Below are 23,897 nucleotides of genomic sequence, written 5' to 3'. Positions count from 1 at the left end.
ACACACAGATAACAGATAGAGATGCTCTTAATATTTTCATGACTCAATAACAGATTGGGATTCAGAGTTTAAAAGAGAAAAACTCCCATCTAAAATTTGTATTATCTCTGATGATTCCATCTGAGTAAAACAATGAGCAAACAATAAAGGAAATCAATGAAAGAGGATCTTTAGCATTGAACATACCACTCTAACAATTAAACTATTTTTCTGTAGCAGTATCAGGCTCTGTTCATATGTACACCTGCCTTTAAAAAACAACTATGATATCAGAGGCATTGTCACATTTCTTATCATAAAAAGAAATACTAGTTCTATCATTTCAGAACTAGTATTGACTTGCAATATCATTTAAGAAAATGGTACGATTTCTACTGTTGAAAAGCAAAGCAAAAATAAAACAAGAAAATAAATGTCCCAGTTCAAAACGAAAGTGCAATCTAAACAATTTTCAAGTCTTAATGGATTGACTTAATATAGAACCAATCAAGGTAATGGTTTGGGATCCACTGTGTGTGGCTAAACGGCTCAAGGTCAGTTCAAAGTTTCAGTCCCAAATGAACACACCGAGTGGTGAAAATACTAATGGGGAAGGACGCAAGAGAGCCAGGGCTGGTGTGAAAGAAAAAATCTCACTCACATGCCACTTGCTCATGGCTCGATTTGGAACCCAGCTCTCTTGGCCTCCAGACACCATTTCACCAACACAACTGCTCCGTTACTTCTGGCATCCAGTGCCAATAACAATCACTGAGATAATCTGCAGCTGCTTTGACAGTTTCAGTAATGTTAACAAAGTGCTATTTTTCAAGCAGGGGCCCTTTGTATTGTTCAATGCAATCAGGCTTAGATTACGCTTCCAGGAAATCCCTTTCTGGCACACTCTCGCATTCCCCACTGTGGCAGTTTGGAAACTTTTCTTCCCCTCCTGTCTCAGAGGAATAATTGTCCCTTCTCCTTTCCCAACCTGCCCTGCAAAATGGGCTTCAGCCCATGCCCCCACCCCACCCTGTTTTCTGCTCAGGAAAGGAACCCTCTTCTCTCTTGCTTTCCCCTGCCCACCATCTTCATTCACCTTTTTCAGATTCTCAGGGAAACATGTCTTCCCTCCAGCTGACTGCTACCACTACTTTGTGTTTTGAAACATCCCTTGCTCTCTCTTTAAACCTCCATCAACTGGCTCCCATCCCCACCACTCAGACCACCGCCTGCGATTCATAAAAGTTTAACCAGTGTATGCCTATACTGCACACTGGAGGGGCGGATGAGAAAGGAGTGTCCCAGCCTCAAGCAATCCACAGTTAGGGGGTCCAGTCCCCAAGGACCTCTTCCTGAGTGTCCTCCCCAGCCCCACAACCTCACACACCCATCACCACAACTTCGCACACCCATCACCACCTTCTCAGAGCTCACTCTGCCTTTGGCTTCCACAGATCCCAACCTGCAGGCTCTCCCCATCACCTCTCTCACCATCATTCTCCTTGCTAGCTTCTCAGGTACACACCAGAGCTCCTCAACCCAGGACCTACAGGTGAGCTTCCGAGGGGCTCCAAGTCCCCTAAAATTTTACATCCAGTTTTGTACCTAAGTGTGTCTGTCAGTGGAGGAGAAACCCTAACTTGCACCATGTTACCAAAGGAATCCATGACTCCAAACAGATGGAGCACCACGATTCCAGGTCTATACTTCTGGACTCTCTTCTAAGAGGTGGGCTTGCAATTGCTGCTGGAAACTCTTGTCAAAAGATACTAACTGGCCCTGCGAGCAAAACAGAATTCCCCATCCTCCTTCCTCGCCCCAGCTCCTACCTGCTTCCCCAAATGAAATCCGTTTTTTACTTCCCTGCCCTGCTATCCCTCAGGCCGCAGACCTCAGAAGGAAGGATGACTCACCCTTCCTCCCGGTTCTCCGAGATCAAACTACCGCCCAAGCATGTGGTCTCCACCTGCACCACCAGCATCTTGTTTGGTCCTCCCTCTGACCCTACTCCTGGCTTCATTTATTTCAAAACCTTCACTAAGTCTCCGCTACTTCCCAAGGTACAAGCTCCTGAGTCAGCAGATCCCTCCACCTGATGTGCCCAGCTCTTGCCCCCTCCTCCCATCCCATGCTTTCTGGCGCCTAATAAGCACTCTCCATGCTGCCAACTTACCCTCCCTAGTGCTGAGGGTCAGGATCTTGCCTCTGCCTAAAAAACCACCTCCTCCACCATCCTCGTCCACAGGAAATGACAACCATCCTCAAGGCCCAACCCAAATGACTATCAATTCCACGCAGGCTTTTCCAGCTGGACCTGTTCCTTTTCTGGGAATCGCCAGCTGGCTTCCCTGGCCTCTTACGGCACTGGCTGTCGACCAACCTGTATCAGAGACATATGCGTTTGTCACATCACTTCTGTTACATCCCCAAATGTAACCAGGTCTCATTCATCCTACTACAACTTCTTGTCATCCACCTTCATGGCTCCCCCAACACAACCCAACACACTACCCTGAAATGAATTTGACTGATGAAATACCTGCACACACTGAATGGAATAGCAGGGGCTAACATTCCAAAGTGAAAGTGAAAGTGAAGTCGCTCAGTCGTGTCCGACTCTTTGCAACCCCATGGACTGTCGCCTATCAGGCTCCTCCGTCCATGGGATTTTCCAGGCAAGAGTGCTGGAGTGGATTGCCATTTCCTTCTCCAGGGGATCTTCCCGACCCAGGAATCGAACCCGGGTCCCCTGCATTGCAGGCAGACGCTTTACCATCTGAGCCACCAGGGAAGCCCCAAGCTATGTCAATAGCTGATCTGTTTTTATCTCTATTTTGTATTGTTTTGGTGAATAGTTTGATTTTCTTTTTTAAGATGACTTTGAGTGGTTAAAATTTAAGAGAATATAATTTTCCACAACTTTGTATGAGCCATTCAGTTCCCGTTTTTTTCTCCAGTTTTTCACTTTATTGTCTTCCTAAACAAAAAAGTAGGGATGCCTAGCACAGACACAAAAAATAAAGCAAAGCACCCCTCTGGACCACTCCAACGACAGCAACCCAGAATCCTATATCCTCTGATAACACACCCACAATATCCAGAAATCCATCCCAAGTCTCTCCACAGAATGAAACTTTCCTTCACTTTCCTCTGAACCTGTATTCACTTAAAAAAGCCATCATTGTACATCTCCCATGCAGAAGTGATTATGCTGAGGTTAGAGAGATAGATAAAGGCTGATCCTGCCTTGATAAGCTCACAGAATAGGAGGGGGATGGGCAATTACTATATAATTATGACAGAAGCCAGACTGAGGGAGGTAAGTGCTCCAGTAGCAGGACCTACAAAGTCCAAACAAGTGACAGGTGTGATGAACTCCCACCAGGGATCACGCATGATGTGGGAAAGGATCTAGGACTGAGCAAAATGGTGAGGGATGGGCTCTAGAGAGATGAAGGGACCTCAGGTAGAGGGGACGGGGAAACCAAAGATTGAATTGAGAAAGTTCTATGTATACCAGAGGGGCACAGGGCCATCCTATGTGGTTGGAGTCTAGGGTATAAGCCATGGGAAGTCACTGAACATTTTTTGTGTGAAGAGAGGGACATAGAGTGACATGATCATACAGTACTTTTAAAAAAAGACAGCAGCACAGAGGAGGATAAGTTGGAAGGAAAGTGAGTTGGGAAGCACAGGTAGATGGGAAGAAATATTCGAGAGTTACTCATAAGCAGAACCTGGGCTTCTTCCCTCATGGCTCAGATGGTAATGAACCCGCCTGCAAGGAAGGAGACACAGGTTCGATCCCTGGGTCAGGAAGATCTCCTGGAGAAGGGACTGGCTACCCACTCCAGTATTTTGTCTGGAGAATTCCATGGACAGAAGAGCCTGGCGGGCTACAGTCCATGGAGTCGCAAAGAGTCAGACACAACTGAGCGATAAGCAGAACCACACAATAATAATAATAATAACACCCAATAATAATAATAACACACAATAAGCAGAACCTACAGGATTTGGAATTGATGCAGCTAGGGAGGCAAGGCAGGGGAATGAGAAAGCTGACTTCATAAATAAAATAAATATAACCAATATTTATAATAATAAAATGGAGTATAATTGGTAAAAATACTAAATTACTATATTTTATACCTAAAACAAATATAACATTGTAAATCAACTGTACTTCAATACAATAAATAAGTTTTATGCCTGATTGGGGCAGGGCAGTTGACTTCAAGTTCTTGAACCTGAGAAACTGAGGATCATCCAAATTGAGGGATATGTAGGCTGAAGAATAGTTCTGGTGAACTGCAAAGAGGTTAGGGAGATGGTGAACTTGTGATTCTCACAGACTTCCAGAGGAAGGTGTTTGAGAGGTTCATTTAGATTCACTCAAGGCCAATTTTCAAGACTAGATTTAGAAATTACCCATATAGCGATGACAGCTTAAGCTATGGATTAAACAAAATCATCAAGGCAAAGTGAGTAACAAGACAAGAAGGTTGATAGGGAACCACCACCAAGATGTCTACACTTAAGGAAAAAACAGAGGCAGTGGACACTAGGAAGGAACAGTCAAGATGGTACAGCAACACAGAAACCAAGACTCACAAAAAGAGAGTGGTCAAAATTACTGAATGCTTGGGGGAGATCAAAAACAATGAAGACTGAAGTGAGTCACTAGATTCAGCCAGAGAGAGGTCTCAGTTCCAAGGAGGTACCTTCAATAAAACTGGATACTAGAATGGTCTAGGGGAATGAATGAACCAGAGATGTGGAGAGACTAGAATGTTCTTTCCAGAAGTTTGGACTGAAATGAGAAATGGAATAGTAGTTTAGGGGAAAGCTGATTCAACACTTTAACCTGTTTTTAGGGTGAAGTGAAGTGAAGTGAAAGTTGCTCAGTCGTGTCTGACTCTTTGCGACCCCATGGACGAAACAGTCCATGGAATTCTCCAGGCCAGAATACTGGAGTGGGTAGCCATTCCCTTCTCCAGGGTCTCTTCCCAACCCAGGGATCAAACCCAGGTCTCCCGCATTGCAGGTGGATTCTTTACCATCTAGTAAAACCAAAAGGAGACAGAAAATCCCAGAGAAAGGAGATGACTGATCAAGCAAGATCACACAGGAGATGGACTGGGGCCTCAGCTCCTTCACACCTACTGTGTAAACCATCTTCACATCTCTGATTATATAAGGCCAGATATGCAAAACTCAGGACAGAACCCATCCCCTCAATTAGTTTTCCTGGATTAGATGTACATTCTCACTTTCACAGTAATTCCAAAGATGTATTCCCATTAAACATTTTATTCTAGTCATTTAAAAATGTTAATATTGAAATATCTTTTAAATCACATATTTAACCAATAACTGAGAAAAGGCTTAACATGTATTTAACTCTTTGATATCATCACATTTGCTGTAAGCATCACATTTGAATCTCCAATCAACACATGACTCACAATGAGTACTCCAGATCCCCCTAGACCACAAGTCTTTGTATAATTGCCCTTTCCATCAGTCATAAATTTCCTTTGATGGAAAAACTGCTGATGAAATTCAGAAAGAAAGAAGCCATGTCTTGCTAGAAAAAAATTCAGGTCCCTATTGCCCCAAAACAAATAAATAAATAAAAGACAGGCATAGGAAGAAGAGTTCCATCTTTCATCACCTTCAGTCTAGCTGGAGCACTATTTATTCTATACTTAAAATAAAGGCATATATTTATTTAAAGAATTATTCCCCTGTTCTCCCCTTGATAGATGTTTGCCTTCAAGTTTGTTTAAAGTCAAGCAGAGGATCCTGTGATAAACCAAAATGGAAAAGAATACGAAAAAGTGTATATACATAAATATATAATTGAATCACTTTGCTGTACAGCAGAAATTAACACAACACTATTAAATCAACTAAACTTCAATAAAAATTTTTAAAAAGACATTTAGAGAAAATTCTGAGAACACTATCAAAAATAAAATCAATAAAGCTTTTGAAATTTAAGTTTCAAATAAAACAACAACAACAAAAAAATAACAAACTCAAGCAGCAGAAGTGAAGGAGGCATTAAGAGGACACAAGACAGGAAAAAAGAAAAAAAAAGAAGGCAAGATCAAGGCAGAATACAAAGAAAGATGGTTTGAAGAGCAAGATGCGTGGAAAGCTTATTTCAGTCCCTCAGTAAAACAAGGTGAGATTACTAAGTCTGCTAAATAGGAAGGAAAATTTTAGATATACACAGCCCAAAACTTGTTATGCACTAAGTCATAGGTTGTAAGCAACAAATGCATAAGTCTGTCCTGCAAATATATAGTAAACCCCATAAAATGACATTTAAAGTGTCAGTCCTTAAAAATAAAGAATCTGCGCCTAAACCACAAATCCGGATTTGAGAAGTACAATGGCCCTTGGGCTCAGAGCACTTGTTTCCACGTATAACTGGAACCACAGAAGCCTGACCCACCTCACTCTCAGTTCCCAAGCTGAGGGCGATGAGCTCTGGGATGTGATGTCACAGCACTTCACGGACATGCCTGTGGTCACCTTGCCACCTTTGGCCTTTGGAAGAGGGCTGGCCCAGGTAGAGGGCAGGCTCGGGGGTGGCAGGGGTCACTTGCACTGAGCCACCCCATACAAACTGGCGGAGGAGAGGCTTGTGCCCTCTGGGAATAGGTCAAGCTTCTGTAGTAAACAGCCTCGCACACACACCCCACTGGGGAACGCAGCAGAGGAAGCAAAGGAGAACCCGGGAACCTACCAAACTGTGGGCCAGAGGGAAGGCATATCTTGTGAGGATCTCAAACATGTCTCTTCTGCTGTGACCCTCCTGTTTCAGCGCGAACCTCAGGTTTCTCAAGTCCTGGGGGCAAAGGACAAATGTGCCAATTCAGTCTGCAAACTGAGTCATGTTCGTTAGCAAAAAACCTTCTATTCTGGTAGAAGATCGACTTACCTGAAGAGGCAACAAAGCTAGACCACTAAGAAAATTACTTTGTTTTGTACCATATCTTGAAATATCTGGTTTTAAGAACCCCTGAAAATATTCCCATCATCGTCATGATTGTAAAGACAAGACAACTCACGTTAAACAGAAGACGGAGTTAAAGTTCATTTGTTAAAAAGAAAAACCAAACCTTGCCTAGTGCATTACTCCAATGTCTGTCTAACTGCTTTCTGAGGTATTTTTTTTTCTGAGGCATTTTAATTATAAAACTTTTATTCATAGGACTTTTATCAAATGTGTATCTGCCAAAAATGTCATTTTAAAATTGTCAAACATGTCATTAAAATACAGAAGCTCTCTCCCTCTCCCCTCATGCTTTTAACTTTAAAGTCTCTCTTTTAAAAATTAGGAAATGACTGGCATTTTAAGCTCTTATATTTTGTTATACAATTTTACTTTTTTTGTTTAAAGAAAATCACATTTCATTGGAACAATATGGTATAACTTAGATAAAAAGTATAAGAGCTAAAATATCTGCTATAAGCAAATAGGAACCAGGCTGAAAACAAACAGCTAGTTTCTTTAGGACTTTACAATCAGAATTTTACTTTCACAGACTTCTATAAAGACCACCTTAAGATCTACCATAGTAGGAATGACTATGCTTCTAGGAACTAAGAATTAATGCTCAAAACCAGATTTTAGAGATAGTTTCCAATACATATCTCTTCAATAAGCAGGGAAACCTTCTTTCAAACTGAATTAAGTAAAGTAAGTAAAATAAAATAACCTCCCTTAAAAATCAGTTTGTATTACCCAGCAAAAGATATAACATTCTATCATATTTTTGAAGCTGGCAGTTTTTGAGGTTGTCTCTTAAATCATGGTTCTGTGGCTGAGTGATGGCCGTCACCTTCCGCATCGCACATTCAATGCTTCAGGAGTGAGACAGATCCAGCCCCTGCCCTCTCAGATGTCACCATCTTCATATTTTCCTAAGTGCTTTTTCACTTGTTATCTCAAGAGCACTCTTGAAGCTTCCTAAGTCTTCAACACGCAGGAGACAAAAGCCTTGCTATACACATCCCCAAATGCAAGGGGCAGTGAAGGGAGTGTAAGGAACCAGGCTCTCAGGCCTTTCATCAACGACCCCACACCATCTCTCTATACGGATGGCATCTACTGGGCCTCGCCAGCTCCAGGAGTCCATGCTTTCATTTTTAAAAGCACATAACTTAATAGTGGAAGACAGAGGAGCCTGGTATGCTGCAATCCATGGGGTCACAAAGAGTCAGACACAACTTAGTGACTGAACAACAACAACAAACTTTATAATATCCCAAAACTGATTCACAACATCTTCCAAGAACATTGAGACACTAGTTGTTGTCTCATGATGCAAAGCACTAGTCAAGTAGAAGGAAAAAAATCACTTCAATAAGATGATGTGCTTTTAAGGGGTTTACAAAGAGCCTGAAATACAGCAGTGGCTAGCTGAGGATCCCCAGGGCTCACAGATGCATGAAGGATCTTCTTCCCATCAGCCTTGGTTCCAATGATAACATGATGCCCTTAACCTCTCAACCAGAAACTAGATCATTTCTAAGTAAATCTTTATTCTGGTCCATCGGTGATTCAAACCACGACTTTCAATGCTCCAAAGCACAAGTGATTTAAGTGCCTTGGTGTGGCCATCTGATTCAGATGGAATTCAAAGACAGGGAGAATCACTACCTTGTCTTGCCAACGAGAAAACTGAAGTGGAAAAGGCAAGTGAGTCACGGGCTGATCACCAAATCTGTGAGAGGACTATGGGCATATACTGAGGGGTGCCTTCAACCTGGTCTCCTAGAGCCTGACCCAGATGGGAAGGACACCTGGGGAAGAGCCACGTGGCAGAAAAGTCTTGCCATCAGACCCTTGGTATTCAGCAACTGGGACATGCAGTGCTGCGCCAAGCCTCAAGATAACAGAGTAAACACAGCCCACTGCAACAGCCTGCTGCAACAGCCCTGGTGAGATGGTCTGGCTCTGCTTTTTAGTTTTTTAAGCTCCGAGTTGTTAGCAGGGGCTGGCATGGGCTTGCGGGGTAGGAATTCCTATATTTGGAGCTGCCTTCTCTTTTGTTTGTAGATGACAACCACTGGGACTTCTGTCCAGCATGAGCAAGCTGCCACTGGTAAGCAGAAATCCCCAAGTGCGGCCCTGGTGGAGACAATCTGTAGGGGGTTCCACATTCTCATTTTGAGAAAGCAGTGCGGTGGGACTGTGGTTAGTGACTGCAGATGAAAGGGGACCTGCGGGAGACAGGGGGCGAGCCCTGTACCACTAGAGCAGATTCTCTTTCTGTCACCCTCAGCTCTGTTTCTGAGAAAACAGAATTCGACTCTCACAATGTCCTGTGTTTCCAGGGAGATAACAGAATTAAAAGGTTGTACTACAACATGGTTCTAGGCCACTGTCTTTGGGCTTGATACTAATTCCATGAAATATACATATGGAACATTTGAGAATTATGCCTGCCGACTTGTTCCTCAGCCCCATGTTCTTACAATACACAGTCAGAGGGTAAGAATGTGTTTTGTTGATTTGGGATTCATATTTAAATACAAGTTTTGCCCATTGACAAGGCAATAAATAGGATTTTTTCAATTCAATGAGAATGAGAGTCACTTTGAAATCATAGGAAGAGCAACCTCATTTTCCATGAAGTGCTGTAATAATAACAACTCTCCCCCCACAGATTCTTCTATGCAAAAGAGAAAAACCTTCCTCAAAAGTAAACCCCCAATTTCTAGGCCCCAAAGGGTAGAAAGGCACTAGGATTATAGATGAGGTATTAAGGGAGTGTGAATTCTACCAAAATCAACAAAAGGCTGCCAAGGTGGGGATTGAGGGAGCATTTCAGTTCAAGTCTCATTATGACACAATCCTTCACTTTCTGATGGAGTGTACTAGTCTTGATCTTTTAAAAACTGGAGACAAACACGTATTATCTTCAAAATCCAAAACAAGGTACAGGAGATTGGCTTTAAGAAACCACAGTGCACAAGACCAAAAGGAGACATGGGCCAGGACTGTGGCTCTTCCGTCAGCTCCCTCAGGCACCTGTAGGCAAGGAAGCCCATTGAGCAAACACTTCCTTTCTCACCCACAGAATGAAGGACTCAGACTGGCCAGGGGTCAGCACACTTCAGCCCAGGTCAGTCTTGGTGTGGTCTTCAAGCTAAGATTGTTTTTTATATTTTAAAAATAAAAATAAAAGACATTGTATTTTGTTGAAAAAAATAAAATACAATGAAGAATGTATGACAGAGATCTTAATGGCCCACAAAGCCTAAACTATGTGCTTTCTGGCCCTTTACTGATCCCTGTACTAGACTAATGGTCAGAGACACTTGAAAGAGTCCCAGCCTCTGGAACACAGCCTTCACCAATTATCTTACAGTAGGATCTGACATAGAACCCAAAGCTTTGCCTTTGTCAACCCAAAGAGGGCTTCCCAGGTGCCCCTCATGCATTATCTAGCTGTGGGAACCACTTGGACAGATGACCTCCAAACCCCGTCTAGATCTTTCTAAGACTGGGTACTATAGTCTTCTAATATGGAATACCCAAGAAGGAAGTTTTCTGGTAAGAAGGTTTATTCTGTCATTTGCAAAATTATTATCTCACTGGATTTGGATCCCAACTCTGCCATCAGTTGGGTCATCTTAGCTAATTCACCAATCTCTTCTTAGCCTCAGACTCCTCATCTATAAAATGGGGACATCACTGTTCATCTCAGAAGGCTGCCCTGAGGCTTTAATGCAAAGGCCCTAGCATGTGTTTAGAATGACAGAGATGCTCAATAAACAGTTACTACTATAGCTGACTGAATGTTATTATCATTAAATCTCTGCCATTCCCCATGCCTGACATGGTGTGGAGGTGTCTGGCTGGAGACACATCACACAAAGGGACACCAGGAGCAGACTTGGGCAAAAACTGACTGGCTCAGGTCCTCATGCTTGGTGACAACAGCAGGTTTCTTTCATAGGAACTCTTCCCCTAGAAGATTCTGGAATGCTTGATCATGAAGGGAGAACCACTCCAGGGCCTTGGATGAACAAGGGTCTTTGAGTTTTCTTTTAAACATACATTCACTTTTTACTTATCATTCAACACTAACGTGACTTTTTTTCCCATAAGAAAGTACTGAATCTCTTACTTTACAAGTAATATCTAGCCCATAGGAGTTCTCTCCTCTACTTGTGGCGCCTCCCATTTTTTCAATTCTTGAGATCACACCCAGAGGAACATCAAGTATTAGAGCAGAATCCTGTAATGGACAAAAAGACACAAGTCAATATTTCTGTCAGTACAATTAAACAATCAAAAACATACTTTTAAAAAACCCACGTGCTTTCAGGGCATTTTTACCTTGGTCCTTTTACCACCTTTTATGAATAAAAATATGATAGTGATCACACAGGAAAAAGCAAGCATGAGAATAGTCAGTTATGCAACCAAAATGCATCCCCTATATGGGCTTCCCTAATGGCTCAGATAGTAAAGAATCTGCCTGCAGTGGAGGAGATGTGGGTTCAATCCCTGGGTTGGGAATATCCCCTGGAGAACAGAATGGCAACCCACTCCAGTATTCTTGCCTGGAGCATTCATTCCATGGACAGAGAAACCTGGCGGGCTACAGTCCATGGGGTCACAAAGAGTTGGACACGACTCCTTAGTGTAAGTTGAACAACTTACACTAAACATGTGCCATTGTGCACTGCCTGCAGAATAAAGACTAAACTCACAGGTACACAATGCGGGGGCCCCAGGATGTGGCTCCCAGCCTGTCTCTGCAGGCTGCTGTCCCACAATGTTCTACACTGCAAGTAAGTAGATGCCTTCATAGTTCTCCAAATATTTTGTCTAAAGTCAGGGCTAGGGGCTCTGTGCACAGTGTTCTCTTTGCCTCACATGATCTGGCTTCTCAACTACCAACATTCTGCCCTGGCTTCAGACCTGGCTCAGCCAGCATCACCTCTAACAATGCCCTGCTTCCCATCTGATCACAGAGTTGACCACTGCCTTCTCTTCGGTTCCACAGCACTCAGTTTGGATGTTATTACACCACTTGCTTCTAGTCTCATCACCATCAACTTCCACGTCTGTATTCCCTCACTAGAAGCCAGGCATCCGGAAACAGTGTGTATCTTAGGCACAGGTGTTTTTCCCAAAGAAGGGCCTGAGTGCATAGCTTCTCCATCAGTCCTTACCCAATACTGGACACAAGGGGTCCAGAGGACTGCTGGCATGAAAGATGGAATAACGTCAGTAAAGCCACATCAAGATCATCACACCAAGAGAACAGCAGCTGCCATGTTCAGAATATGTCATCTGGGCCAGAAACCACAACAGGGCCTTTGACTGCATTGTCCTGACAATGGACACAGATGAAGTATTCCCATTGCCTGATGTCATCACCAAGGCTTTAAAAAATTTTGGCTAACTACAGGGAAAGGTTGAGATTCAAGCCAAGGTCTTAGAACATACATCAAAAGAACCATAAAAATGGTCCTAACTCTTTGAGCCCACAATGACACTCCTCTGACATTATCTTACAGCTATGGAGCAATAGGAGGAAAAGCTACCTGTGTGAAGATGGAGCCAGAGGTGGCCATCAGGACAAAGAACATTATAGTCAACTTGACGGAAGAGCACAAGCTACTAAAATAATTATGGTACATGGAAAAATAAGCTGAAGTATTAAAAAAAAAAAAAAACAGCAAACAAAATACACTGTGACTCCAAAAATGTAAAATATATATTCATATGGACAAAGGTAGAAAGGGCTATAGAAAATTTCAGTAATCCAATATTTTCTTTAATGCTGTGTTAGATGACTTTGATAACAAAAATTTTAAAAGCTGCCTATTGAGTCTTTGTTCTTAAAAAGATGTCCTTTGCTGTGGAATACAAATAAAATACAAATTTTTGCTTTTTATTTACCTTAAATGTCTTTAAAACAAAATACAAGAAAGTAATCATTTCTTCAAAAAATATAAATACCACTCGTGGGTATTCTAGAAATTTTAAAAGTCTAAGAGTGTGGTGTGTTCATGCCATGGACTACTGCTCAGCTACAAAAATGAATGAACTACAGATACACGCAACCACCTAGAAGAATCTTGAGGGCATCATGCTGACCGGATAAAACCACTCTCAAAAGCTCATGTGCTCTATGGTTCCATTCATACCTTTCTTGACACAAGAAAATTGTAGAGCTAGAGAACAGAGAAGTGGCCACCGGGGCTGAGGGGAAGTAGGGCGTGGCTATAAACGGAGTTCTGCATCCACAGAGGAGCTGCATATTTTGACTGTTGGTGGTGGGAACACGAACTGACACATGGCATCAAATGTCATCAGACTCTATGCAAAAACATGGCAAAAATGAGTGTGTGCAAAACCTGATGAAATCAAGCACAGTCAGAGTCTTAGTTAATGTTATCATGCCCCTGGATGTTCTGGGTTGGATAAAGCAATACAGTTAGTGGAGAAGCTGAGTGATGGGTACCTAGGACCTCTCAGGGACTTTTCTTCCAAGTTCTTGAGAGGTCGTATTTCAAAATAAAGTTTAAAAAGTGTGACGGTATGGCTATTGCAGCACTGTTTATAATAGCCAGGACATGGAAGCAACCTAGATGTCCATCAGCAGATGAATGGATAAGAAAGCTATGGTACATATACACAATGGAGTATTACTCAGCCATAAAAAAGAATACATTTGAATCAGTTCTAATGAGGTGGATGAATCTGGAGCCTATTATACAGAGTGAAGTAAGCCAGAAAGAAAAACACCAATACAGTATACTAACACATATATATGGAATTTAGAATGATGATAATGATAACCCTGTATGCGAGACAGCAAAACAGACACAGATGTATAGAACAGTCTTTTGGACTCTGGGAGAGGGCGAGGGTGGGATGATTTGGGAGAATGGCATTGAAACATGTATAATATCATATGTGAAACGAATCGCCAGTCCAGGTTCAATGCATGATACAGGATGCTCGAGGCTGGTGCACTGGGATGACACAGAGGGATGGTATGGGGAGGGAGGTGGGAGGGGGGTTCAGGATTGGGAACACGTGTACACCCATGGCGGATTCATGTTGATGTATGGCAAAACCAGTACAATATTGTAAAGTAATTAGCCTCCAATTAAAAAAAATAAATTTTTTTAAAAAAGTGTGATGGTATGGCTAGCATGGTGTAGAGAAAAGAGCACAAACGCGAAAGTTGGACAAAAAGAAGTGTCAAATCTGAGTTTTAACATTTATTAGCTGGATGACTCTGGCAAGTTACTGTATCTCTCAGCTACATTTACCTGTAAAATAGGTGTGATTAGAGATAATGGACTTAAAAGTACCTGGCATGGTGCCTGGCACATGGTAGCTAGATAACAAAGGAAGTTATTATTATTATTATTATTATTATTATAAAGAATATCCTAGTACATGAAAGACATAACTGCACTCTGCAAAAACAGTGAATCCATGCTCCAGCAAGCAGCTACAGGGCTTTGCTACGGGCTTTCCTCTTGGAAAGAAGGCATTTTTTTAGCTGGCACCATGGGGTGAAACCCCTCACTCCATAACTGAATTCTAAATGCTTACAGAAAAAAGACACTTCTCAGTAACCATGTACATATGTAACTGCAAACGAGAATGTTTTTTCTTCTCAATATCATGTAGTTATTAAACTATCAAGCACTGTTACTACACTTAGATTATATTGAAATTTATGAGTTATGTAATTTATATAGTCTATTCAACTGCACTCCTAAATATCAAATTTGTACCTAAAAAAAACACAGAGACACTACATAAAAGTCTGATATTCTAATATCAAGATGGAAGCAAGAATGCAAATTTAAAAAACAGAAGGATTAGAAGTGAGTGAGACCGTACTGTACTTTGCCACTGTATCAAGAAAATTCTACACTTCTGATTACCTTGACCCAACACAAAGCAGAAAATTGGACACTGAGGAAAACCAGCCAGCTCCTGACCAAAGACACCCACAGTCTAATGAGGCTACCTACCATGGTCTCCCCAAATGACAGGTTCAAGATCAGATAACCCAGCAGGCCCAACTGGAAGATCTAGGAGTAGGAAAATCAGCTTAAGTCTCTAGAAACCTGAGTCACCACTATCCGAATATCATTAAATATTTAATGATTCTCAAAGGTCCATTCTAATGCTAAATTCTATGCCTCTGTACCTGTAAGTATCTAAACCAATTGAGAAGTACACATAACAAACAGTCTAAAAGATGCAATTATTTGCCTTCTCTCTCAAGTGCATACTGACTAACAGAAACTGTACTGGATGCTTGGGACCATGGAGAGAAATAAGATGTACGCGTCATCCTCACAAAGCTCAGGGCCCAGTCTGGGAAATGAGACACATGCACCCAAACAGCCAAAATGCCAGGTTGTAAGTGCCCACAAACCTAGACAGCGTATTAAAAAGCAGAGACATTACTTTGCCTACAAAGGTCCGTCTAGTCAAGGCTATGGTTTTTCCAGCAGTCATGTATGGATGTGAGAGTTGGACCATAAAGAAAGCTGAGCGCTGAAGAATTGATGTTTTTGAGCTGTGGTGTTGGAGAAGACTCTTGAGAGTCCCTTGGACCACAAGGAGATCAAACCAGTCAATCCTCAAGGAAATCAGTCCTGAATATTCATTGGAAGGACTGATGCTGAAGCTGAAACTCCGATACTTTGGCCACCTGATGCAAAGAACTGACTCGTTGGAAAAAACCCTGATGCTGGGAAAGAATGAAGGCAGGAGAAGGGGACGACAGATGATGAGATGGTTGGATGGCATCACTGACTCAATGGACATGAGTTTGAACAAACTCCGAGAAATAGTGAAGGACAGGGGAGCCTGGCATGCTGAAGTCCATGGGGTCACAAAGAGTTGGACATGACTGAGAAACTGAATGGCAACAAAGTGCCAAGAGGCATTTTAAAAATCCAGATGAAGTGGGATGAGGGGTCCAAGATGGCAGGACGACTTCTCCCTGATTGGGTCACAGCAAGGTCCTGCTGTGATGGCAAAGTTATAGACAATCCTTAAAGGGTGGAATAAAAGCAGGTGAAGATTGGCCTTCCAAAAATAGGTCATGGTGACAATGGCTACGCATGTGGGAAAGCATGGGAACTTTGTTTACAAAAAACAAAAACAAGTGGGCTAGGTTTAAGATCGGGTGGCAGGGGAATCCCCTGTAGAGTATCCCAGAGCTTGGATCAGGGTGACTGGGATCCAGGAAATGTGTCTTGGGAAGCAGCCTGCAATGACAGAATGTTGCTGCATGCAGATGCACCCAGCAGCCCTGAGTACCCCGCACAAGCCAAGGGAGGGGATGCCCATGCCCTGCAATCTTGGAAGCTAATGCTGCCAATGCTGCCACATGCTAATGCTGTGCAAGTGACATGATTGCCATGAGGATCTGAGAGCAGAGAGCAATCGAGCTGGAAAGCAAGAGGAAGAGATGGGTCAGAGGGACGAATCACAGAGCAGGCCCATGTGTCTGGGACAATGGTGGTCCCACCAAGAGATATGAAGGGCATGGTGGTGGGGCTGAGAGAAATATTAACACTGTCAATTTTAGGCACACTGGGTTTAAGCATCTAAACACAGGGAGTTTGACTGATAATCAAGTAACAGATATCCAGGAGGCAGCCGGAAATGCAGAAGTGGAAAATCCCAAGGGCCCCTCAAACTCCAAATGCCCAGAACTAAAGCACACGATGTTTCTCTCTCCAAACTACACCTTTCTCTGTCAATGGCTGGCACTCCATCCACCCTGTGACAAAAGCTGGAAACCTACCGGTCACCCTTCACATTCCCTTCTCCATTAGCCTTAATCCAATCTCCAGGTTGACTTCTTCAATCCTTCTCGAATCTGTCACACAGCAGGCTCTCAAGTAGTGAATAAAGAATGAAAGATCGGGTCTGGCACTATCAAGTTGGAAAGTAACTGACAAGTGAGAAAGAAGACGATAACGACAGAACTTAGGAAATACAGCTAGGGGGTAGGAAGGAGAAAGTGAAGTTGCTCAGTCGTGTCTGACTCTTTGCGACCTCGTGGACTGTAGCCCACCAGGCTCCTTCGTCCATGGGATTCTCCAGGAAAGGATACTGGAGTGGGTTGCCATTTCCTTCTCCAGGGGATCTTCCCGACCCAGGAATAGAACCCAGGTCTCCTGCAATGCAGGCAGACTCTTTAAGCTCTGAGCCACCAGAGAAGCCCAGGAAGGAGAAATGAACTGCAATAAACACAAAAGGCAGAAGCGAGAGAAGAGTCAAGGACACATGCAGAAAGAAGGTGGTATTAACCAACACACTACCGACTTTTCACTGCAGAGAAGGTGAAGAGCAAAGAGTCCACCAGGGTCTGTATATCTGAGCAAGAAAAGAGGAGCTTCAACACGAAGCACGAGCAAGACCAAGAAGTGAAGGAGTTCCTAATCTTGAAGCAGCAGCAGCACGTAGGGACTCATTCTTTAAAAAGCCTAGCAAGGAAGGGGCAGAAAGAGGCTCATAGTATTGGGGTAGCAGGGAGGCAAGTTGTTTTAAAGCAGAGACTTGAGCAGGTCTGCGGGTCGGGGAGCCACTGAAAACCACGCGCGTAAGACACTGAACTGTGAGGCACCATGGCACCAGAGAGACTAGGAGGAAGGCTCACTTTGTAAAACACGACCTCCTGTTCCTTCCTTGGAGATGGGGAGGAGGTGCAAAGAACAGGTGAAAGCTCATGATAGGTGAATGAGGGAGATTTATGGGAGCTAGAAAAGACAACTTTTAACTTTGCAACAGAGCACAAGATGAGGTCAGCAAAGGAGCTCGGAGGGGTCCATCACTGAGGTGGTGGGGGATGTGATACATTGATCTGAGATGGAGAGAACTGCCAAAGCAGCCACGAGCCCCTTTCTAGGGTATGAAAGTGCAAACTCATAGTGGAGTTCATTCCTTAAATCCACTGAGTGACTTGCAACAGGATGATGCAGTAGTACACAGCCTCTCCAGCTTGAGGACTAACAAATTGAGAATGAATGGCAACAAGGGGCAGGAGGATTTGGGGTATCAGCAGGGACTGTTTTAACCTGAAAACCTCATTCCTTTTGCAGCAGCAAAATAAAGAGACGATTTAAGACTGAAATTTAAAAGAAAAACTCTAGTTCAGATCCTACATTCCCATTGACGTTTCTACTTACAAACACACTAGGATGTTTTATTATTACAGTTTTCTTAGCATTATTTCACCTCTTTTAAAATGAAAAAAGGTGTCAAATCCATTAGACAGAAGGAATGAAAAAAGGACAATCTTGAAAAGTTTCCAACTTTTTTTTTTTTGAAAAGAAAAATACTACAGGAACCCTTTTGTCCATGCTTGTAATGAAGTGGCTATGCCTTCTCTCTGCAAGGGAATACATGCCTGGCTTTGAAAAGTGCACAATGGGAGGTAAACTTTGCCTCCCTTCCGGGTGGCGCCCAACATTTACAGCTCCAACTGCAGCCAATTATAGAGACTGTGGAACCTACTTGCTGCCACTCTTGCCAGATACCCAGCTCCTCAGTGGCACAATACCTCACACCTGGCCAATGTGCATTTCAGAACCAGATATTTGAGAGGCTGAGTCTGATGGACATGAGCGCTCCCCATCCACCTTGATCCCCCCAAGTCCTGTGTGCATACTGGTAAACCATCAAAAAGCAAAGTCAACTGACTCTGTCTTGGTAGTCTCTCCCAGAAGTACTTTTACCCAGTAAAAGTTAACATGTGTTCTGTCCTTAAAGAGGGTCTTGGGTGGTATTCATGAATCTGTAGGTAATACTCTGCCTAAACAATAAAATCACTATGGTCCTATCTTTTAGAGGAAACCCTAACGACAAATGTCTCCTTGAATTTAATCCAGGAGGAACGTACTGTTTCCCACTGTCAGAAAATGGTCTCTGTACACATAACTCACTGCTCATGCCACCAACAGTCCTAAGGGTTACCTGCTTTGATGGGAGGCTTCAAAGCCTCCCTTCCTTCATGTTCCCGTGCATCTTCAGAACTCCTTCCTATTTGTAAAGAAGGGTATGTGGAATGACTGGGGGTGAGAACTGGCAACTTTCAGATGGTGACTAACCCTGATGTGGAGGGGTCACTAAATTTCTTCAACTGTGTGGTAGATCCAAAGATGTTTACATTACTCTTTACAAACTTTCTATCTTAACTATTTCAAAAGAATTTTTAGGGACTGCCCTGGTGGTCCAGTGGTTAGGACTCCATGTGTCTACTGCAGCGGGCATGGGTTTGATCCCTGGTTGGGGAGCTAAGATCCCACAAGTCTTGCAGTGCAGCCAAAAAATAATACTAAGGATAAAATAATGATAATATTTATTCAAGTGGGGGTGTGCATGGCAGGACTGGGTGGGAATGAACATGGATGTGTTCTACTGGACAAAACTGCCTGAGGAAAGTCCACGGCAGAGGTGGCGAAGGGCTGGGTTAGGGAACAGTGAGTCAGACAGCTGAACCAGCGTGCTGGGGGACACATAGGAGAGAGGTGCAGAGGCGAGTCAGGGCTGAGTTGCAGAGGACCATGAACACTAAGGAGTCTGAAATGATGGGGGGAAGGAGCCACTGAGAGTTGCCAAGCAGGAGAATATCTGCAGGAGCTAAGAACAGGGATACGGAGAGGATGCGGGCGGGAAGGCAGCAATGAAGACTGCAGAAGAGAAGGGAGGAGGGGGAGGTGACTGGAGGGTGCCTAGAAGAAGAGAAGAATCATCGAGAGAGGCAAAAACGCCCGAAGAAGGAACTGGCAAGTAGAATGAGCAAGAGAGTTTTGACCCAGCCAGGCACCTGGGGTCTCTATCAGGTGGTGAGCAATGAGAAGCTGGGGGCAGAAGAAAGGTCAGCAGTAGAAAACCAGGACCGGGGCATAAGGGAAGGGGCCAGACAGCTGCCATCAGATGGGCTGAGTGTGTGGGCCAGGGCTCAGGAGGCTGCGAGGAGCTTCGCTGACAAACAATGTTATCTGGGGAGAACTGAGTGCAGCCAGGGAGTGGAGGAAGCCTCTCGGAGAATGAATAGAGAGAAGGGTGCCAAGGCCTGGGGGCTGGTGGAAGGAGGACCAAGTGAGAGGCTAATGATGCTCCTGTGTCCAAGGCCTGTGTTCTCCCTGGGGCTGCCGGCGACCTCCCCCAAACCTCCCCAGAGCCCCTGTTCCTTTTTTATCTCACCGAACCTTGCAACACTTACTCTGTGGTCCACTCCCTTCCTTCTAGATATTTCTCTCTCCTCCCAAGCGCCCACCCCCTGTCTGAGCCGGTCCTCTGTTCTGACTGTGGCTTCTGCTCCTGCCCGCTCCACCCCCCACAGACGCGGTCCCTGCCCTCAGGCTCCCTCCACAGCTGCATATCCGCTGGTCTCATGGCCCCCTCAGGAAATCCTGTATGTGCACCCGCTACTACTGTGATACCCGTGTGCTTGGACTTCCGCAGCTTCAGACTCCTATTTTCAAGGCTCCTGAGCCACATATTTACAGCTTGCACTCGCACAGCTGTCAGTCTGCATACGCACACAAGTCTCCCACGGCCAAGGCTTCAAGCCCCTCCTTCTCCTCTAATGTCTATTTCCATGGATGGGAGCAGCTCCGACCACTCAAGCCCAAGACCACAGGGATCATCCTTAATTCTACTCTTCTCTTCGGCTCCCAGCTCCAAATGCTACCAGATCCTCCTGCCTCGCTCACGGAGGTTCCCTCCTTTCTCCTGCAACCCAGACTCGATTAGAACAAGCTCACCTAGAAAACAAAGATAACTTCCTGGATGGTCTCTCCGCCTCCAGTCTTCCCTCCCCTAATCTGTCATACATGCTGAGACCTGACTTCCCTTCCTGAAACACACATGGGCTGTGTTGTTCCCCACGTGACACAGACACTGGTGATTTACGAGCCGCTCAAGGCTGGCAATGCTTCCAGCTTCATCTCTCCCCTCCCCATCCATGCTCCCACTCTAGCACAGCCCTCAGCCACTGTCACCAGACACCGGGCTCCTCCATAGCACTGTACACGCACCCTGTGGAGGGTCCTCTCTCTCTCCCTCCTGTTCAGGTAATGGTCTCCATTCACCAAGGCTTGGTTCCCACATCACCTCCTCTAGAAGGCATTCCATGACTCAGCACACAGTTACCCTGCTTCTGTCCTGTAATCGAACAGCATGATGCACCCATTGCAGGCTCTGCCACCTGACACCACACCTGCTCATCCCTGTGTTATGCACCCAGCACCATGGCAGATTCACCCTGGTGCTGAGTGTCTCTGGAATGAAGATACAGCGGCCTGAATGAACATAGGGTTAACCTGTCTTGTTCATGAACCTGAGCACCTGAGCTGAAGTACTCCTGAGAGGGAAACTGGAAGTGGTGCTGCTCCGGGAGTCCACAGACAACAAGAGTATTACAGGCCTAACCAGCCCTACTGGAGTCACGAGATCGAAGCCAAGCCCAACCTCGAGCACCCTCAAGGTCAAAAGGAGGCAACAGGATTTCTCAACTCAAAAGCAATGGTGGTGTTCAGGATGCCATGACTTAGTGCCATCCACGCTGCCTGCTGTCTCCCCATCACTTAGAGCACAATGCTATTGAGTACCTCCTGTCTACACGGAGGACCAGGAGGACTCCCCATTACTGATGGCCACAGAGACACTGGCACATAGATACGGCTGAAATCCTTCACTGACACACGCCATGCTCTGTCCTAGTTCTCAAGAGCACAGCAGTGAAAAGACACAAGGCATCCCTGGCTTCAGACAGACCAGAATGAGGCCAGAAGTAAAATATATAAAGTAGGAGACAGTGAAGAAATGAATAAACATGAAAGGGGGAGAGGAGGAGGGGGGGGGATGTTAGATGTTCAGAGTGGGCAGGGGAGGTACCCAGTAGTAAGTCTTAAGACGGAACAGGCACACAGAGAGGGAACGAGGGCTATGATGGAAGCTGGTGAAGGCTCTAGGGAGGACATGATTTTTGAGTGGGTTCTGAGGGACAAGAGGGCATCCAGGCACAGCAAGAACAGCCCAGGAGGGCCTTGCAGGCAGGGAAGAGACGACAGCACAGGGAGAAGCACTGTGAGTTGAGGCAAGAGAACTCAGAAGGATTTTTCTGTCCCATGATGGACAGTGGATTTTATTTTGTGGGCAACAGAGATCCATCAAGAATTTCCAGTAAGCCAGTCAGAGTGGAGTAGGGAGACCCCAGAGGAGGCCCAGGTGAAGACGGCTGAGTGGCAGCCCAAAGACCACTGTATCTACCAGCCCAGGACATCACCTGATGAAACAAGACACCTGACTCCCGAGTCTGGCCGTGCTCCCACCGCAGTGTTTACATACCTGAACCACACAGGTGTCCGCTTCCAAAGGCCAGGGACATGACGGCTCTTTGTCAAATACACACGAAACATCCACATTTTGCAGCAGAATCCACAATTAGTGTTCATATTTAGGACTTTGAGAGACACTATGATGACTATGTTTTGAGGCCTCTGCATAATCACCCAAATGGCTTGCTTTATACTATGTTTTCTGCCACTAGCTGCTTGCTTTTATACTTGGACTAAATGCTGTGGCCAATTGGTCAAAATGTTTATATAAAACTTGGTGAAAGAAGAAAAAGATAAGCAGTTGGTGTCAAGTGGGTCTTTTCTTCACCCACTGCGTGCTAATCCCTGGCCTCTGGAGTGCCATATAATGACAAAATAAATAATGCCAGCTAAGAGTTCATCCAATGTCTTCTCCCTCCAAGTGGGAGGAGGGAAACAAGCATGTTCAAATATTCCAAGTATTAACACTCTTGGTGTATTTCTTTCTGCTCTCTTTTTGACATACAGTTTTTGTTTGTTTTCCACAGTTGAGATCATAGAACAGACACAATCCTGTCACAGCACTGCAGTTTAAATAATTTCCCCAGTTCATCAACAGTGACAGCACGAAATGGAACCAGGCCTGTGTGGCTGGTCAACAACCTGCTCTAATTTCATTTTTGATGATTATCGCATACATTAGCATAAAATCTCTCAGTGTGTCCCAATTTGACACTTGGGAGCTGTACAGAATGAGTCTCACTTTGGCTGGCCATATTATATTGTGTAGTATAATACAGTATTATACTGTATTGTACTGTATTATAGTTAGTTCAGCCTATATGTCTGTTAACTTTTTAATCCATCCCACCTGATTACTGGCTCAGATAAGCTTGAGCCCCTGTAAAGACAGACCTCTTCCATCCTTCACAGATACTACTGGTTTTTATGAACTAAATGTTACCTACACTAAATTTTACATTAGTAGTTTCACTTCAATATCTTAGATTAAAACTACTTCAAAACCCTTCCCCTTCCCTTTAACCACCTTCTGAGTCAAAGGCTTGATGCCAGTTACACAGTCTATAACTCCACCGAAGTGTACTGCCACCATGTTTCTTTGTCAGGGTCAGGCAATGTGTCAGTAGTACTCCCAATGGGTTTCTTTCCTGGGTACTTAATCACCTGTTCAAATGATTAATTCTATAATACAACTGCTGCCAAGGGTTGAGGGCATCCCTGGTGGCTCAGAGGGTAAAGAATGCACCTGTAATGCGGGAGACCTGGGTTCAATCCCTGGGTTGGGAAGATCCCTTGGAGAAGGGAATGGCTACCCACGTTCGGCTCACTGCTCTCTTAAGTTTCAGAATCTTTCACATTCTGGAAAACTAGAACATGTGCTCAGCTTCACTCTTACTTAGAGGCCTGAATAGATTCACAAAAATAAAAGACCAAATCTCAGGACCATGTGGACCTAGAAACACGAAAGAAGTGGGCTCCCATAGCGAAGGCAATAAGAGCAATAAATGGCACTTTTCAGAATTTGGACACAAAAATGA

The 23,897-nt window shown here is 44.2% G+C and overlaps 1 protein-coding gene across 5 annotated transcripts in view; it reads right to left on the bottom strand.

The window, feature by feature from the left end:
- The window catches only part of MTM1 (myotubularin 1), a 96,732-nt gene that overhangs the window by 40,651 nt on the left and 32,184 nt on the right, over positions 1-23,897 (bottom strand). For all 5 annotated transcript variants that reach the window (XM_061408717.1, XM_061408718.1, XM_061408722.1 and 2 more), the window contains 2 exons: positions 11,136-11,246; positions 6,740-6,841 (listed from right to left, as the gene is read on the bottom strand). In XM_061408717.1, coding sequence (XP_061264701.1) covers positions 6,740-6,841; positions 11,136-11,246 — 213 coding nt within the window. The remainder of the gene's footprint in view (positions 1-6,739; positions 6,842-11,135; positions 11,247-23,897) is intronic.

This window comes from Bos javanicus, chromosome X, assembly GCF_032452875.1.
Source record: "Bos javanicus breed banteng chromosome X, ARS-OSU_banteng_1.0, whole genome shotgun sequence".
NCBI lineage: Eukaryota > Metazoa > Chordata > Mammalia > Artiodactyla > Bovidae > Bos > Bos javanicus.
This window is presented reverse-complemented; position numbering and strand designations above follow the sequence as displayed.